The sequence below is a fragment of the Coccinella septempunctata genome, chromosome 4 (assembly GCF_907165205.1).
Source record: "Coccinella septempunctata chromosome 4, icCocSept1.1, whole genome shotgun sequence".
NCBI lineage: Eukaryota > Metazoa > Arthropoda > Insecta > Coleoptera > Coccinellidae > Coccinella > Coccinella septempunctata.
In genome coordinates this window covers 10,008,186-10,027,582 of record NC_058192.1, presented here as the reverse complement: position 1 = coordinate 10,027,582, position 19,397 = coordinate 10,008,186, and the positions used below count along the sequence as shown (strand labels likewise).

General features: G+C 33.7%; 4 protein-coding genes across 7 annotated transcripts; 3 read left to right on the top strand and 1 right to left on the bottom strand.

Annotated features, from left to right (window-relative positions):
* The first annotated feature begins 588 nt into the window (after positions 1 to 588).
* Positions 589 to 2,056, top strand: LOC123311041 (SPRY domain-containing protein 7). Its single transcript, XM_044894797.1, has 4 exons — positions 589 to 752; positions 810 to 980; positions 1,036 to 1,266; positions 1,329 to 2,056. Exons 1-4 carry the CDS (start codon positions 623 to 625, stop codon positions 1,424 to 1,426), a joined length of 630 nt encoding a protein of 209 aa, XP_044750732.1. The 5' UTR covers positions 589 to 622; the 3' UTR covers positions 1,427 to 2,056.
* Positions 2,057 to 2,291: 235 nt separating this feature from the next.
* LOC123311039 (heparan-sulfate 6-O-sulfotransferase 2) lies at positions 2,292 to 5,811 on the bottom strand. The gene is made up of 4 exons (XM_044894795.1): positions 5,499 to 5,811; positions 5,179 to 5,359; positions 4,805 to 5,122; positions 2,292 to 4,749 (listed from the first exon to the last, which is right to left on the bottom strand). The coding sequence occupies exons 1-4, from the start codon at positions 5,682 to 5,684 to the stop codon at positions 4,148 to 4,150; spliced, it is 1,287 nt and encodes a 428-aa protein (XP_044750730.1). The 5' UTR covers positions 5,685 to 5,811; the 3' UTR covers positions 2,292 to 4,147.
* Positions 5,812 to 6,058: 247 nt separating this feature from the next.
* LOC123311262 (28S ribosomal protein S15, mitochondrial) lies at positions 6,059 to 7,077 on the top strand. Its single transcript, XM_044895118.1, has one exon. It carries the CDS (start codon positions 6,135 to 6,137, stop codon positions 6,978 to 6,980), a length of 846 nt encoding a protein of 281 aa, XP_044751053.1. The 5' UTR covers positions 6,059 to 6,134; the 3' UTR covers positions 6,981 to 7,077.
* A 266-nt stretch (positions 7,078 to 7,343) lies between these two features.
* On the top strand, positions 7,344 to 17,655 carry LOC123311258 (protein kinase C-binding protein 1-like). Of its 4 annotated transcripts, XM_044895113.1 has the most exons (19): positions 7,345 to 7,603; positions 7,661 to 7,891; positions 7,948 to 8,476; positions 8,555 to 8,727; positions 9,285 to 9,369; positions 9,623 to 9,815; positions 9,903 to 10,073; positions 10,336 to 10,511; positions 10,574 to 10,823; positions 10,887 to 11,147; positions 11,627 to 12,466; positions 12,528 to 13,033; positions 13,156 to 13,764; positions 14,286 to 14,920; positions 15,004 to 15,394; positions 15,942 to 16,219; positions 16,411 to 16,615; positions 16,675 to 16,746; positions 16,874 to 17,655. In XM_044895113.1, the coding sequence occupies exons 3-19, from the start codon at positions 7,949 to 7,951 to the stop codon at positions 17,141 to 17,143; spliced, it is 5,643 nt and encodes a 1,880-aa protein (XP_044751048.1). In that variant the 5' UTR covers positions 7,345 to 7,603; positions 7,661 to 7,891; position 7,948; the 3' UTR covers positions 17,144 to 17,655. The 4 variants fall into 4 exon arrangements, with proteins under 4 accessions (XP_044751047.1, XP_044751045.1, XP_044751044.1 ...); XM_044895112.1 differs by having other exon boundaries at positions 7,344 to 7,603; positions 7,661 to 7,884; positions 9,635 to 10,073; XM_044895110.1 differs by having other exon boundaries at positions 7,344 to 7,603; positions 7,661 to 7,885; positions 7,944 to 8,476; positions 9,635 to 10,073.
* The last annotated feature ends 1,742 nt before the right edge of the window (positions 17,656 to 19,397 follow it).

The window sequence follows — 19,397 nt, the reverse complement described above, 5'->3', positions numbered from 1 at the left end:
TCAATATACCTTATCCACCATGGAGCTATGAGCCACCTCCATTGAAACCTAGAGAAAGAGATTTTATTATTGAACCTAATTGGGATTCTTAATTTCAATAAACTTGATAAGCTTCTGTTTTAATTTTTTCCGAGAAAATATGATCATCTAAGGTTTGCACCAAAGATATTGATTGTAATATCTTTGGTTTGCACCTCCAGCTCAGAGAAAGAATTCAAAACCTGAAAATGCTGAAACTAACCGATATCAGTAAAATTCAAAAGAAACGGACTTTAATTAATATTTTAATTTGAAAAAGTGCGATGTTTCCATAGAGTAATAATTTTTTTTATTTATCTATGGATATTTCTTTCCTGTTTCCTTATTTGGGTAACCATGGGTTGCGTTCACAAACTTACTCAGAGCAAGCTCTGAGTAAGCTCTGATTACCCGAAGCGTTCACAAACGTACTTTTAGTTCCTCAGAGTATGCTCTCTGAGCATGGCCATACTCATACTCTACTCTCGGAGTAAGTTTATGAACACACCCATGGTAATGCGATGAACAAGTCTGGAAAAAGAATTCGAATCTATGAATCAATATCTTGGACAAGTTTTTTTAAGGTTAACTCATTATTATTTAAATGTTGAAAAACATGACAAATGTTTCAGTGTTTTGTTGTTTAAGAGGTTGCTTAGATGGCTTTAAATATACTGAAAATGTACCAAATATGCATCAAGAAAATCCAATACGATTGGATACAAACTTCATGGGTAGTTTAATTCAGAATAGGCATTCTATATCAAAACTATTTTTCCTTCTTTTTTCAGGCTATGAGGTAGTGATAGTAAAAGGGGGACAACGGGTTTGTGGTGCAGGTGCAGCTTTAGGAAATGCACCCTTAGTCCAATCTAAGTCTTATTTTGAAGCCAAAATTCAACAAGGTGGCTCTTGGTCCATAGGTTTGGCGACCAGACAGACCGATTTAAGTCTGACACAAGGTGAAACATTCAAAAGTAAGCCATTTTCGAGTATATCCGCAATTTTTAATTTCAGGAGGTATGGATGAGCATTCATGGGCCTTATGTAGTGATCATATAATAAGACATAATAAAAAAGAATTATTTAAAATCAATACTGGGAATGCAACAAAAGAATTAAATTTACAAGAAGGTGACCTAATTGGTGTTTCTTATGATCATATTCAGCTCAAATTTTATGTTAATGGTAAAGAATTGGACCAAAGTATTACTAACGTTAAAGGAACAGTCTATCCTGCTATATATGGTAATTAAACGATTATTTATTTTTATTCTGGTTGTATATTTTTATCATGAGAGTTTTTTCAGTTGATGATGGAGCCATTGTAGATATAATATTAGATAACTTCATTCATGCACCTCCTTCAGGGTTTGACAAAATAATGCTGGAGCAATCTTTACTTTGAAGAGTATATATTTGCATGATTATATTGCACCATAATTTATTCAATATTTAATACCCTTGTGACTAACTTAAAGAATATTAATTATTTATAATGAACAGTGCACAGTATTTCAAAATAAGAATTACTGATTGTATAGATATATGACCTAATGATTGTATTGCAATTTATTGATGTTTATAACTTCTCTGTAATTATGAATCGTACACTAAATTGAATTGTTGTAATATGAAGATAAGAAAAATGAATATTATATTTTTAGACTCCTGTCGTAGTATTCAGGTTGAAGCATTTTTATTGCTCAAAAACCATCACTTGGTGATGAACAGAACTGCTCATTAATTATATATTTTTTATTTGCTCTTAAGAACTTTTTTATTTATGTTTTCATTATAGTGATATATCTTCATTCCGTCACTTTAAGAGCAAGCTTGAAATAAGTCCAAAATATTTCACTTAAACGCAGCTGTATTTTTTCATTCATAAAGTAGTATAAACAAATCACCTCATCAAACATCTGCTACAAAAATTATTCAGTATAAGTGTGTATTATAGTTTTGTGCCAGATAAGATGTAAAGTTCTGACTGATATTATATTCAACTTATAATTTTCAAATCAAATTATGAAAATGCTTCTGTGTTTTTATACTCCACCTAAGAGAATTGGCCAAAATAGCGGAAAGAAATTGTCCAAGGAGAAAAATTATTGAATATCTATGAAAATTAATGAGCTTCTTCACTCAGAAACTGTTATCTTCATATTTATTTGTTATATGAAAGAAAAACCCTGTCAAGTTCCTAATTTGCTGAAGACTAAAAATTCTCACACTACACTGTCTGTTGTTTTCTAAATAAACATAACATAAAATACTGATAAAAACTATATTTTCTGTAGGTATACATGCACCTATATTTAGGTATTAAACATTGAAACTTATAATTTTAATGTAAAAATTTATAAAAGGATATGTTCAACTTCAAGGTATCATTTCTCAACTACAAAGGGAAGAAAATACCAATATATTCAATGTGCCAGAAGAATAATTAATTCCTCTGGACTAACAATTTATGAATATTCTGGGACCCTGTGAATATAATTATTCATAATATTAGGTAAACATAATTTTTCTTAATAAAAAAAATAAATTTCGTACACTGATAAAACATTTTGAATATGAAAAATTAATTGGAAATCTTTCCTAGAGTGTTCAAAAAAATTCGTCAAAGTAGGCTTTCTAATTTTTAAGGTTGATATTATGTGTGGTGTTTAGCTTGTGCCATTACATTCAACGCTTGCAGTTTTATCAAATTCGAAAAATAACCCCAAAATGGTAAAGAAGAAGCTAAGTATTACGTACAAATAAAGAATATCAACCTTCAAAATTTCTAAACCTACTTGATAAAAAGAACAAAAAGTAATTCTATTACTGGAGATGGAATTACATTAGTTGATGCAGATACACAGAATAATCAAGAATAACCGTAGATCATTTAAATGATATAACAGATTATGGTTTTAAAGTATACAATATTAGTCTTTGGTTTGTTAAATAAGAGAATATTTATTATATAAATGTCTTCGTACCATTATAGAACAAGAGACGTAACAAAATATTATTGCTGAAAACTATGTGTATTCATACACATATTTGATTAAAAAAATCATCAACTAACAAAAATGAAAGTTACACAACCTTGATCACATCCACATACTCCCTTTTCTTCAATTAAAATAACTGAGTACTACTGAAAAAACGAACTCATGATGCTTACTTCAATATATCAAACCAAAAAGAATTACATGCATAATAAAAATGGCACAAACAAAGAAAGGAAATTGTTTTAGTGACCTATGAAACCTAGTTAACTCTATATATATACAAATAATAAAAATATTAATCAAGTCTATCTTCATATCATGGAATTAAAGCTAACATGCAATAAATAACCAGAGTATAGATAAAAAAACATTCAAAATAAATGAAATTTCTGGATATTTCACGAACCCATTGTTATTTTTTGATCTTACATGCTTCCCGTCTTTCCTAAATTTATTTGATGAATAAAAATGGGAATTTCTGAATGTATATCTGCCATAAAATTTTTATAATTCAATAATACGATCCAAATCATATCATTGCTTCAAGGAGTAATGTTGAAAACAAAGAGAATTTAAGAATTAATGGAAGTGTTTGATTTTTTATAATTATTTCATACCATGAAAATCAAGTTTTTGTGATTCTGATATTGAGATCAAGGAATAACTTACAATTCATAATGAAAAAGCTCATAATATTAATTTTTGTTCAGAAATTCTATCTGGTGCAGCAATTTCTGGTGTGAACCAATAAATTTTGTGACAGATTATGTTATTGTTGGATCATTCATACTGTTGGTATCAGTTCCTTGAAAGCTTTTATAATAGTTATCATTAACTTTTATAGCAAAATCTTTTATTTCAAAACCGTAAAAGATAATATTTGAGGCCTAAAATAAGTTTTTGTGGTTCAAAATTTTATCTGTAACTCGAATTACCCAACAATAAGTTGTTTTTTACTGTGAAATCCTATATCACTGAAAAAGAAGATTGTCCTAAGTGATACAATATTAATATAATATTATACCCAAGGGTGTATAATACAAAAATCCGCACTTGGTTGGTGCGAAAATGTGACTTCCTCAAGGAAGGTGAAAAGTGCAGTATCACATATATGGACAGGATTTTCAATCCAATTTTTTCACATAATCATTGTCGGGAAGGTTATCCCAATCAAATTCACTCTCCCCGTTTTTCCCACTCAGCTCTCCTAAATGTTGGAACCTAGTTTCAAAATCTGCATCCCTTGATTTAACTTTCTGAAACCTTTCCATCAAAAGTCTCTTTGCATATTTGTATAATTCTATATCCAAGTTATTCAATGTTGCTATTTTTGTTGCTTGAGTGGGTGTTAGAGATGGTATTGTTGAGCTTGAAACAGTGGAATTATTCTGTTCAAATGGTATTGCGAATCTAAGGTTAAAAGTTTCTTCAAAAATATACTGAGAAATTTTTTGATATTCTGTGAGCCCAAAAAAAGCCATTGATCTTAGATTACGTTTAGCGCTAGCAAGCATTATGCGATCTCGATCACCCTTAGACATATAATTTTTGTCATAACAACCTACTAAGGATAAATCAGCAAGCATTCTTGTTTGCCTGTTTATGGCCAGATTGGACTCACAATCGATAAAATCATTTATTTCAACTCCTTCCCAAGTTTCACCAACGTAGCAAGGTGGTATCTCATCATCCATTGCAGGTCTTCCATTACAGGTATGAAGAGAGCCTATTAAAAAAGAATAGAATCATTGTTCAACTAGATCAAGGTTATACACTTATACCTTTCCATGTTGCCCCACGTTGAACATGTCTGAATTCAGAAAGATATCTTGATATTGGTTCCCTAAGTAAAGTTATGTAGAAATATCTCCTTTTTATTTGTGTTCCTTCAATTTCGTCTAACTTTCCATCAACACAGTTTGTTAATTCTGTCCAGTCTGCATGCAAGCCACATTTCCAACCAGTGGTATATCTACTAAAAAGCCAGCTTTGGTTTGAATGTGGTCTGAAACAGTAACACCTTTTCCTTGTGAGAGGACAAGTACATGGCCTTTGCAAATCTAAATCATGAACCAAATGCTTTCCGAAGGAAGTTCCACCTAAAAATTTTTCAATTAAATGAGAATACTGGGATAAGTGCCAAGTATAAACGCACCTGTCTTTTGCATATGTAGAAACACCATAACATCATGGGAATCCATATCAAAAGTGAAATCATCATTGAGCATATCTTCATAGCTTAGACCTACTTTGGTACTATAAATATGTGCTAAGGGTTTTCCAATGTTGTCTTCTACTACTGATATGGGTAACTCTCTTGAACTTAGAGCACATACCTAAGAATTAAGTACTTATGTTAATTTAGCTGAGGATAAAATGTTTCTCTTCTGTTAACATGAGATGATCAAACAAAGGATGTTTTCTATATAAACTTCTAAATAAAGATCAAAAGAAAATGAAAGAAGGGTCACTTACTTTGTCAGGACAATAATATCCGAAACCTAATATTCCGAAAACGGCTAACACTAGGCAAAAAAATGATATTCTTTTCAACTTGGAAGATTTGGGTTCCATTTGTTTTATTTCGTAAACACCATTAGGAAGTAGAAGTGCGATATCACTATCAATACATTGCACTGAGACGCTCTTTAAATTCTTCATTATTCATTGCATAAAGCTAAAACAATAGCCCTTTTATATTTTTATATTTACTGAACGTAAAATCAAAACAAGGTATCTCTTCATCCCATCCACAGATTACAGTTAATTTTTTCTATGCTACTCCAGCAGTCTCACAGAATACATGTATCTTTTTTTTCTATGATCTTCATCAGAAACAATCTCTCTCTATGATCTTCATCCAAAACATTGAACTCTCTTTAGTTCAATGATCCAAAACGCTTCAACCACAGAACAATGAACTTTTTAAGAAGAAACAGATTTTGAAGTTCTGTGAAAGAAACCACAGAACACAAATTGAAACACAGAGAAACATGCTTTTTTTGAGCATAGACATAGAGTCTATAAGTCTATGTTTTTGAGGTTGCGATAACATAGAGTAATTATATTTTCAACTTCAACCCTTTGAAAAAGGCAAAAAGAATCACCAACATGAATCAGGGTTTTAAGTTCCTTAGGTTACTCTCCCAAAACAATCCTGTTTCAAATTCCCAGATAAGAAATTATGCTTTCAAGAGTAATTTGAAAATTAAATGGGTTCGGCCTGCCAAAATACCATGTTTTGTTCCTGAAAAATCGGGTGATCTCGAAGGCTTGCCTCAAATAGATAAAACTCAGATAAGGGATGAATTCAAACATTGTCATGAATTGGAAACAGCTAATGAATTGGTAAAGAAACTATTCACATATGAGTTTGCACCAAGGCGATCAACAGTTGCACATGTTATAAAATCAACTGCGGACAGAGTAAGGAGACATAAGAATGATAATGGTTCTCATGAAGTGACTATTGCTAAGTGGACAGGTGTAATTCGAGCATGGCAAGAAACTATGGAAAGATTTCCTCGTAACACCAGACTAAAGGTTCATTTGAAAGAATTAATAGATAGAAGAAAAAAATATCTGAAATATTTACGCAGATGGGATTATAAGAGATTTGAGTGGGTACTTGATAATTTAAACTTGAAGTATAAGCCAATGCCCTTAGATGTTCATTGGGTAACAAGAAAAGATTCTTTGAGGAAACTCACAGATAAGTATTGTGAGGATCTTAAAAAAGAAAAACTAGATAAATTGAAGCTCCAGTTAGAAGCAGAACAGCCTGCATTTCTAGAGGAAAAAATTCGTTGCCTAGAATTCATTCGGGACGAAGAAAAAGCCTGTGGGATTGAAACAACCATAAATCAAGTAGAAATCGATGATGTAAAACTGAAACTGGAAGTCCTGCAAAAGAGAAATATGGAGAGGAAAAAAGAACTAGAAGAAATGGATTTATGAGACAATAATCTCATTAGAATACCCTTTTGAATTTCAAATATAATTTTTTATTTGTCAGTGCATTATATAGTTACTCTGTATTAAAATATTTCCTCAGGAAATCTCTTCATTTCAACTCAATAATAAGTATTTCTTGCATGGTATAGGTACTTTTGGTTCACTCCAGGAATATATTTCCAATAGCTGAATCAGGGTACTGAAATTTATTCAAGCTAAATGACATCAGCACATTAATACTAGCCCAATGACATAAGCTGGATTAGTTTATTCATAATCTGCAATTAAATTCAGGTTAGTCCTGATTTCAACTCCAAATTCTATCAAACATTTTATCCCATGTATTCAAACTAGGGATTTTTCATTGGTGAATTTTATACCACCCCCACTTCAAAACTTGTATCTTGCTTCTTCTTCTTTCTCATTGGAAGGCTTACTATGAAGATAAGTCCATCTCTCTTAATGCCACTAGGCCCACTAGTGGGACGATAGTTGTCATTGGACTCATTGGCATTGGCGCTAGTATCGTATCTTATTCTGCCGATGTAGAATAAACGTCTAATGAAAGGTGTTGGTGTGTTTTTAAGCGTCTCATAGTGGTATCCATTTGCTGAGGAAGATAACTTGTAAGCTTTTTTTGTACCAAATTTCCATTTTCCTTACATATATATAAATGATTTTAGGTTATATATTATGTAGTTTCTCGATCTACCTGAAACTAAAAATCTGCGCTTTATTCGGTCTAAGAACCTGTTCAGTGAATCCATTGGAAGTACCCTTGATTGAAGAAGACTAATGAATGAATTGATGGTACTATTGGAGTATATCTAGAGATGTAATATTGAAAAATATTAGAATTTCGTTAATTATATGGTGATTATTTGAGGAAGTTATAACAGGTTAAGAGGTCATAGGTAAATTCTGTACTTGATTGGATAAAATCAAATTTTGTCAAATTGTGCTTATTCAGAATGTCCACCAATTCAGAAGAAAGTGTTCTTTTAAATTTCCCTGAAGAGGTGCCAGTGCCTTCACCTGAAAATGAAAATGATAGTCCACAAGAGCCCTTCCATTTAATAACTGCTGAAAGTGAATTAGTTGATGACAAACAATGTGACATAAAAACAATTGAATCACAGGATAATGACATTACAGAAGATGAACAAGCAAACACAAAACGAAGTCGAGAGTTAAAAATGTTATTGGCTTTATCTAAAGAGGCAAATCTTGATGTCAATATTTCTCACAAAAGAAAGAGTCTTGATACTTTCAAGCTGAAAGAAGCAACATTAACTCCTAATAAGCTTTCATATGAAAATGAACCGATACTGAAAAAAAGTAAAATTGATAAATTCCCCATCACAGCAGAAAGTGAAATCGAAAGTATGGCTTCTCATGGCAGTAATCTAATAGATGTTTCTAATGTAGATAAAACAAAGAAAGAAGATGGTGTTATATCTGAAGAACGAAAGCACATGAGAGACGTTAAAGTTTTCAAGGTGAGTTGTACATTCTAAAGAGCTGAGATTAGACAAACTGATTTAAGACCATAGTTATTGAATATTCTATTTTTGCAGCCTAACAAGGACATATTTTGCTGGAGATGTCACAGGGAAGCAGTTAATGTTTCTTGTGAAACTTGTCCTAGATCATACCATCAAAAATGTTTGAAACAGACAATTTCTGATGTAGACAACTGGCCATGTCCGGAGTGTGTAGCAATTCTGAAAGCTGAGAGTACTCAAACTAGGTAAAACATTCACAGGGTATATCACAAAACTTTGATTGCTTGATTAGGCTTTTGACAAGTACTTGATTGTATCATATTGATATTTCCCAATTCTCCTACATTTAAATTTTTATAAGCTGAGATGTCGTGGATAGAAATTGTTGGGATCACTGTGAAATTTTTCTTCTTTTAAATATGATCTTGCTCAAGATTATGCTAATTGTTCTCTCAAAGATATCAGCATTGTATGAAAGAGTCAGTGCATCACCAACTTCTTATTTTGTACTTTATGTGTTAATCCATTTGTTTTAGAAGTTATTCTGGCAAAAGTTAATTCACAGATTTAATATCAGGTTGATTAAACATCAAAAATGAATTATTTCAAGGCTTCGATTCTACCAAATAATTTTCATCCACCTCAGTTCTGTTTACTCCATTATGAATTAAAATGTGCCAGGAATTATTATTTGATTGAATTCTGGTTCAAAAATTATTATTATTAATTAAATTCAAATTTTGTGTACTGAATATTGGAAACGCATTGCTTTCAGTCATTCACAATTGTGTGATTTTTCTAGATCGCCAGCAATGAAAGGAATGACCTTGGAACATTTATGTAGTCTTCTCAAGTTTGCTGTTAAAAGGATGATAGAATGCAACGGGGTAAGAATAATGAAATCATCTTTGTAGGTCAATAGCTTACTTTTGACATCATTATCAAAGAGTACTAAGTTCTAATTGACGTTTTAGTTTGATCAATGCTTGCTTGTGAATTTCATAGAGCTTAAAATTGTTTTGAAATACCCTTATGGTTTCCACATTATTTTCAGTGAACTTACCATGTTCACCTCTCGTACTGTAGGAGTTGAAAAATTAAATGTTTTTCTGTGATTATTGCGCTAACACTTTAGTTCAGGTGTCTTTTCAGTCTGAACCCTTTCATCATCCTGTCAATGACAAACTTTTCCCTGAGTATAAGAAGTATATAATACAACCCATGAATTTGACATTGCTGGAGAAAAACATCAAAGAAAATTTATATGGGAGCACGCAGGCTTTCGAGGCAGATGCTAAGTGGATTTTACACAACAGTATAATTTTCAATTCATGTGAGTGTATCTGCCAATATATCAGACTTACATATCCTACAGTTAATTCAGATGAAATATTGAATTATATTTTTATTTTCTTCTCAGACCAATCAAAGCTCACTACGAATGCTAAATCAATTTTGAAGATCTGTAAGCAGGAAATGGCAGAGATTGAGAATTGTCCTTCTTGTTACTTGAATGCAAATACAAAGAAATCTACGTGGTTTGTGGAGGTTTGTCCTAAACCACATATACTAGTTTGGGCCAAGTTGAAAGGTGAGTTTTTACACTTGATTCTTTTGTATGGGACTACATTGTTCAGGAATTTCTATTTCTCATAATTTATCCATCTGGTAGATGAAATAATTGGTTTACATTTTGTTAAAAAATACTGTGAAATTTACTCTGGATAAATCAGCTCTTCTTATTCAGATCAGATTTTCTAGCAATTCATGAACAGTGAATGTTTACGTAAAACCATATTATTTTTGCCCAAATACTAATAGGGTTATTTATATCATATATTTTTCGATTTTAGGGTTTCCATATTGGCCTGCCAAAGCAATGTGCACAAATAATTCCAGTATGGTTGATGTTAGATTTTTTGGGGCTCATGATAGAGCTTGGGTTCCCTCAAAAGAGTGCTTTCTATATTCTCGTCGCGATCCCAATTCAAATAAACAAAAAAGGAACGACATAATTGAATGTATGAGGGTAGGTTCAAATTCATTGGCAACATTACTATTCTAGTTGTTTATTTTTCATTTATGTTTCAGGAAGTTGAAGTGTACATTGCAAACATAAAAGCACTCTATGGGGAATTCAATTATGCTCCTTTCAAAATGCAATACGATCCAGAGAATGAACTCAAGCAGTTATTGCTGTTCATCCCTAGATATAGACCTAATGCACCTCCTCCAAAAAAAAGGTTCAAATCAGTTGAACCAAAGACAACAGTCAAGAAAGAAGAATGTGAGGAAAAAGAGGAGAAAGAAGAAGTAGAAGGGATTAAGGAAGTATTAGAAGGTAAGATATATAAAAAGTTAGCTTGATTGTTCAATGGAGTAATAACTTTTCCTTAACTCACAGGCTATGGTACAGATGATGAGACATTGGAGAATGAAAAATTGGATAGTTTCAAGAGCAATCTGCCAGTGGAACAGGGATGTGATGCTGGACCAAGTGTGGAGAAGGAAGAATCTGATTCCTCTGATAGCCAAGAAGAGGATGAGGGAGATGATAACATAGAACCCGAAATAGATGATGATACCCAATTATCTAGCAATATTCTTGAAGATAAAGTTCCAAGGGGGACTGTTCGAACAAGAGGCGGTTTGAACTTATCACCAGGTAAGAAAACACTTTCAGGTTTAATACAGGGTGTTTCAAAATTAATACAACAAAATTTGATCGTAATTTCTTGAGACACCTATTTTTGACTTTTGTCAGGAGGCCACCTCTTTCGGAATGAAGCCCCCTTAATTCCGCCTCTAAAAATAGTTAGTTAGTTAGTCATACGAAAATCAGGAGTATTATGATATGTGAAATCTCATAGCTCTACCTATTTTGGCAATGGATCCCGTTAACACACTTTTTACTAAGCCAAAAAGCCTTTGGAACCACTAAACATTATTTAAATTCCTTGAAAATTGTTGAACTGTTAGTAGACCATTCAATTGAAAAAAAATGTGAACACATTTCCAGATTTATATGGATTCCAATTATTGTTAATCACATTTTCAGATTTTTCTCAAAAATATTGATATTGATATGATATTATCGAAATCTGAAGGATTTCAAAATGTCGTGCTATAATTTTCACATTGCAGGTAAACTGAAAACGATACCAAGAAGAATTTCCGAAGAGAGCACAACCAAGAAAAGGTTGTCGCCTGATGAACTCTCGCCTCCCAGTAAAATAGCCCGAAGAAACAGTGATCAGAGCATAAAGAGCGACTCTAGCAGGCTCTCTTCCCTCTCTGACAAAATCAACAGAGTTGATATATCAGAAAACGTTGAATTAACTCTTGGAAACACCGCAGACAGTTACATAACTTCGAGCACCGTTGAATTGGAAACAAGAAAGAGACCTGTACAAGTGGAGGTGGATAACTCCGAGTTGTCCATTTCACCTCAGAGCAAAACTAAAATCGCCGACAGACTAATGCAGAAATTATCTCCATCTGATGAGGATATTTCACAATGCTCGGAGGATAATAAAGGATCTGAAGATAAATTAGAGACAGATGTTATATTGGAGAAGTACAGGAATTTGGTGAAGAAGAAAAGCATGGAATTTTCCAATGTGGAGGCCTCAACTTCTTTCGGAATAACATCTGTTGTATCTAAAGGAGTAGAAGTATGTGTCAGTAGCAATGATCTCAACGAAAGAACAGAAGAAATTATGGATGTTGTCGAATCTGATCAAGGAAAGTCAGAGGTTCCAAATGAAAATGAACAAACGGAAGAAAGCAGAAAGAGTGATGATAACGAAATGGATATATCATCTACGGAACATATAAGGACTGATACTAATGAAATAGAAATTGAAAATATTTTGGAACCGCAAAAGGACTTGGAAGAAACCATGCCTGCTTTCTTAGAAGAACAGTTGGAAGATGATATACCGTTGAAGTTTATTGTTCAAGAGGAAAAAGTTACAGAAAAAGGTGAGTTGATACATCACATACAGAATAAAACTATTTTTCATTTTCTTTTGATAATCAACAGATGAACCAGCTGAATCAGTATCAGTACAGGAAGATGAAGAAAAAGAAGCGGAGAACGATAAAGCTGATATATCTCCTGAAGTGGATTCAAGGAATGAGAATGAAAGTTTAAAAGTACCACAGAATAATTTGGAGAAAGATGTTGATTTACAGAAACAAAATACAGAAAAAGACAAAATTGAAGTTGATGAGGGTAAGATATCTGAAATTACCATTGAACCTATCAGTGATAAGACAACGGTGGAAAAACTTGTACCAAATTCCGAAAAGGCAAAGTTAACGCCCGGTATGCAGGTTAAAAATAAGACTACCCTCAATGTGGAGCAAGTGAAACCTACTGCTTTGAAGTCTAAGGTTGTTGAAAAAGTTGAAACAGAACAGAAATTGGGAGTTTCTGATGAACCAACCACAATTACAAAGATAGAAGGAAAAACAATTATTACTTACAGTAGGAAGGATCGTAAGTCTTCGGAAATTAAAAGAAAAGAATCTCCAGTTATTGAACAGGTGAGCTTATGAATTTTCTAATAGGATTCAATATTTTCTGTTGAGAAGTGATGGAGACTTTACATGGAACATACTGTATATTGGTAATTTTATTAATAAAAAAATTGTTTGTTTGATTCCAGCCTACTGACTCCAACTCTAGCGATGATCAAGGACTCGTTCTGGATGACACCCAAATAGATGAAACAAATATTAGAAATATCATTCATTCGTCCCTCAACAATATATCGAAGGATACATCAAATGCCTCAATTGATAATGAGGGTAAAACGGCGAAGAGAAAATGTTCTAATACAAATATTGAAGAAATTTCAGTAAAAAAAATTAAAGTCAGTAAAGTCGAAAAAGATCGCACTAAGAAGGGGTCCACTTTCAAAATAGTGCCAATTCAGCACATTTTGAATAAGAGCATTGATGAAAAACCCCCTGAACATACGGTCGTGACCAGCAATCCCATTCTCCTCAAGAAATTATCCCAGCCCTCTGGAAATCCAACTGTAGTAGATACACCTGGTCCACAACCTCTGGACTGTGTCGAAATCAAAAGCGAACCCGAATCTGATGAAGATTCACAGGAATCCCAGTACATGGAAGCCAAGAGAAAATACATGTCCGCTCTCAACATATCCGAAAAGACTGAGGAAGTGATAACCCCGAAGAAAAATGAAATTAGGACCAGGTCCAAAAGGGAGGAAATGGTTAAGGGAAGGCAAATGGATAATTTGAGCAAGGTGAGTTATCATCTCCATGATAAGGACTCTGATTGTATCTGTGAATAATTTTGGGCATCTATACATATTTTGGATTTTTAAATTATGCTTTGAGAAAATTACGGTTTTGAAATTTTACTTGTAAAATTTTTCAGTTTCATTTCGAATCTATAAAGTTCTTGCAGTGTTAGGAAATTTAATTGGAAATTCTAATTTGTTTGAAACCATCAGGTAGAACACCAAAGTGGACATCTAGTACAGATTCGCTCGGTTTTACGAGAATCTAGGGTAGTACCAATGATTTTTCCAACTTTTTCATTATGAGGGTAGGTTATCTTTGGTGGGACCACTTGTTTTTACCAGTTTTACCTTCTTATGAAAAAATTCCATTTTGAAACATCCTGTATGGTTCCAAACCTCTTAGTGAGGAGCAGCACATAGTGACTTTCAAAGCTAACTGCGATTTAATTAAGCAAAAAATTACTGCTTGAGCCACAAAGCAAAAAAACAAGAATTTCCTAATGGAAAGAAATTTCTTGTAGGTCATAGAAGAAGTAGCAACTACATTCAGTGCCAAACATGCGTCACAGAAGAAAATAATGGAGAGGAAGAATAACATCCAACCAGCAGTAACTGTTCATGCCGCGGAAGAAAGGAGAAAGGTCGCAAGCCAAGAAAACGGCGAGATTTTCGTGAAATCGTTCGCTAAAATGGCCCAGCAGCCGCACAGCCAACAGGTCCGCGCGCCTCAGAGGCCGCAACCGACTCAAAAACCAAAACAACCGGCCACGTCGACGAACAAGGGGTCCATAATCGTTCGGCGGGAATTCACTCCAAGGCATAACATGGAACCCATCCCTCAGACAACTCTGACCAAAATCACCCCTGTTCCCGTTTCGAGTTCAAACAGTTCGAACACAGTCAGTACGCCCTCCACTTCTAACAATAAAACGTTAGAATCGCTGAGCTCATCTGGGAACGTTCTGATACTCACGCAACCGGGGGTCATACTTCCTACCAGTCAACAGTTGACTTATAATGCTGGTAGTTTCGTTACTTTTGTGCCCAGTCAGCAAAACATGGCTATGATGCAGACTCCGCAGGTTATCAATGCCGTGATGGCACCCTCAATACATCAGAGCGAGACTGTTCAGCAGACTTCTTCGGAGCTGAATAGGTTAGTGGATCTTAATTTGATTTTATACCTTAATCTTATCGTCAAGATCTGTTTGTTAGATTGCTAATTTTTGTTTCTTTCAGGTCCCAGAATTATATTCCACAGAATGAAGAAATACCGGACAACACAAACAGAGCAGTCAATCCGTCGCCAAACCTCAACTCTAGTAGTGCCACGATGAATCACATACAAAATAGAGAGATTCCCTCTCTTATACCTATAACCGATAACGAATCGAATAATATCCCAACGCCTAATAACAACACGACTAGATCAGAAAACGCCGACGATGAATTCAGTCTGATCCATTCAATGGTTCCCGAGTCCGTTTCTAAAGCGATAAGTGAGGTTCTGTGTAGGCCGCCTCCCAAACTCAAACCAAGACCTCCGGGACCCTTGAGCCAAGTCTTTGACAGTGGGACTCCGAGCAGTGCAGGGCCGGTTTCTGCCAAAATTAATTCCATATCTCATAGAGTAAGTAAAGTTTTTCTTATTTATCATCAAATGATTCATTTAGTTCCATAACGAAATTAGTATTACCTGATAACTAACATGCTTTCAAAATATTCGTCATTATTGGAAAAGTGAAAATTCTAAGCTGATTCACAGAAAATTTGAAATGCTTGGTGGTTTTATGAAATTTTGAAAGGAAGCACAAAATTTTATTGTTTGAACTAAGCTTTATGCTCAAACATAGAATATATTGGTTTTTTGTGAACTCACGGTATAAATCTTTGAAATACCTCTTCACTTTCTTCTCATTTAGACTATATTGAGATAACTAGAAATGCATCACCATCACTTCATAATACATATGAGCAATTTAGTGATGATATTTCTCCTCACTAAAAAAACTCCAAATTCTGGACGTCATTTCCACATTTTTTTTCACGCAAAAAAAGCAAATCTGTCAGTTCAGTTCAATATTTCTATGTTTAGAAGAATTTTTCTGATGTTGACAACTTAATTTGGAAAAATTTTCTTGTTCTTTTGATTTCACCTCGATGTCTCTTTCTTCAAGCTTGGCGACTATTTCCGAGGTATGCTCGTTGAGATGCTGGAAGATCTGGGCAAGGTTAATAATCCAGAGGCAACGATTGCATCTTTGAAACACGAAATCGAGACCCTACAGCAGAAACACGCTGCCGAAATGATGGATATTAGGAAGAATGTGTGTACGATCTTGAAGGATATACAGGGGAGTATAGTGGAGGAAAGGGAGAGGTTAATCGACGAAACCAGGTCTGCTTGTGAAATAGAAGCTTTAAGGAGGATAGAGGAGGCGAAATCGAAGCAATGGTAAGTCTGCTCTTACATTTTGGTTTATTACCGATTAATTACAGGCCATGGAAGATCTTGCTCAATAAATTCACATAGGTGTCGATTTTGAAGGGAAAGTAAAACTTATTCAGAGTAATTATCGGTTTTGCTCAACTGAAATATTGGAAAGAACTGGTTACAGTATTAAGTTGAAATGTTTTTTTTTACAGGTGTGCGAACTGTGGTAAAGAGGCACAGTTTTATTGCTGCTGGAACACGAGCTATTGCGATTATTCTTGTCAAATTAAACAGTGGTCTAAACACATGAGCAAATGTACACAGCATGCAGGGCAGTCGCAACCTGGACAATCCCCCGCAATCAGGCCACAAAGTCAGTTGTCTTTCAGACCTGCAACATCCAAAGGTTTTTCTGGGGTAAATAATGATAATCAACCATGTGTTTTTCAAACTACAGTTTTAATTTCACATTTTAGAGGTTAGTGGCTAAACCAACAAAAGTATACTTGAACAGGACAACGAATTCAAAAGCTATACCAACATTCAAGGTAGGTGCAAGACTTGTTATTTGATTGATTCAGTTGAATCACAAGAACTGTGGATTGAGGAATTGGAGCTCAATTTGAAATGAACCCATATTTCATTCATGAAATAAACATCTGCATACTTTTTTAGGCAACACCTGGTGGACATTTAACATTAGTGGATTCCTCAAATTTGGAAATTTTGGCAAATACGCCAGGAACTAAGTTCATAGCAACAAGTTCCTTATTCACAAGGGTTAGAAATGTGAACTCTACGGTAACATCGCCCTCCAACGGTACATTACAAGCAGATAGTCCAAGTCAGAAAGTGAAAGTATGTGGACCAGTTGTGAGGCCCTCCCCATCTACAAGTAATAACGCTTCTAACTTGATATCGGATGAGGACATGGAAAGTGATTGATGAAGTGAAATGACAGGAAAAAGTGACATTTTTATGAAATGACGTTGTTGAAATTGTACATATGTGATTATTTTTCTTATTGTCCATATTATTATGCCAGTAATTTTTTTATTTTCTGGGTTTCTGAGATCTGCATTAGGTTGATTTTCTGCATTTTCTTGTATGAAGAAGGAAAATATTGAACTGTTCATTTGCAATAATGCAAAATTGTTGGTAAATTATAACCATTGGCTTCTTTAAAATGAAATGAGAAAATTTCTGGTAATATATTGCCCCATGTATTTTAGTTAAGTTTTATTAAAACATTAGACTCATTATACTATTTTACACATTCATTGAAATCATTTTCTTTATAACTGGTTTATTTTTATCCAGTTAAACTATTAAATGATTTTTTCCCTAATTTGCCTACTTTGAAATTTTCAGACTGTTCCTGTATTCCATATCTTATGTTGTATAAAATGTTCTAGTGTTATTCCCAAAGCTTTCTTCTAATATAAGTTTAATATACATTTGTTCCGTTACTTTTTCTTCTCGTATTCTCTATAAAAGACGTGAATTTCGATGGGTATAAGTGGAAATTGGCAAATCAAATGTTACAATGATAAAAATGATTGCGATTAGACCAATCATTTATTCATAGAAAAAAAATTTATAATAAAATCTTGGGTATACCTACGAAGGCGCTGAGCGGACATGCAAAAAAATCTCAGTCAGTTGAAACCATTGGCATAACTGCCAGATCAAAATAGCAATTTTCATTCGACAAATGATTCATTATTTGGAGTTGAATCATGAACTGATATTCTAATTGGCCAAATATGTACGAAAGATAGAGTTAAGATAAAATAATTGCGCTGTTACAGCTTGTAAAGCTACATTCACAATCAATTCACGGGCCGAAGTGCACTTCGGCACGGAAGCTTAGCAGATGGCGTTCTCCGTTACCATTCACAATGAAATTCAAGACAAAATTTCTTGCAAATTGCAAACTATCAATTTGGCAAGGAATTTCGTGCCGGCTATAGATGATGCTGATGCTTATGTTTTGATCAGTTACATTTTTGATTCATTTGAGTATTTGGTTCCAAGATTATTGCGAATGGTAAATTTCGTGCCGAAGTGCACTTCGGCCCGCGAATTGATTGTGAATGCAGCTTAATATACTTCATTCAACTTTATTTTAGCAGTCGGTTGGCCATGGAAATTTGACACATTTCACTCTGTATAGTACGAAAATGTGGGGTTATGAAGCTTGTCAAAACATTTTTGGGTTTTAAATCAACGCTATGTTGCCCGTTCTACGTAAAAGTTTCTGTTATTACGTATTTTATCACAATGTCGAATCTCTTCGGAAAATATGTGACGAACATAATTGAAGTTTATACAAACTGATTGAAGGCATACCAAATCCAGTTATTTGCATGGAAAATACAAGAGATCAGTATAATATCATAATATGCACTAGCTTGAGGAGAGTTAATGTTCGTTATCTTCTTTGGCTCACATCATTTGTAGATTTCAAAAATATTAACCCGAAGATGAAATGCATATGATGCAGTCGTTGGCAATGGGTATCTCCCGAAGGAATTAACAGATAATTACAAGAATGTTAAATTTTTCAACAAAAATCATCTTGCATCAATATAAGTAAAAGGAGTTGAAGGAAGTTTCAAGTTAAGATGCAACTTCACCGTTGAACAAAAATTTCACATGAATAAACAGTAACAGGGCAACTTGCGCATATTTGTGGCTATTCATCTTAATACATTGATGTAATTATAATAATTAGGTATTTATTAGTACCTTAAGACATTTACATTGTATAGGACAAGTCAAATGAAAAACAGAAAAATCCATTTTAGGGAACTTATTCTCCGATGACATTTATCGAAAATCCTTTAGTAAACTTTTCGCATTAATTCACTCAAACATAAAATTCCCAAATGCCACCACTTTTTTGGGTCTCCCAATAGAAGGAAATTCTTTGTCACCTTCTTCATTCACAATCTTTCTGATTGTGGAAATATTCAGCTGAAATATAAGTCGTTTAGATTCAGATGAAACATTATATAAATTCTCTTACATTGAATATGTTCGCTATCGTCTGACGTATTGTGGATTTAAGAATATCAGGGTATAACTATTTGAATGAGCGGACCTGAATTCTAAATAACACTTCCTGAAACCCTGTCTCTTTTTTCAATCACTTTCGGCATTTTCGAATTTTCGTAATAAAAATTGATATTAGTTG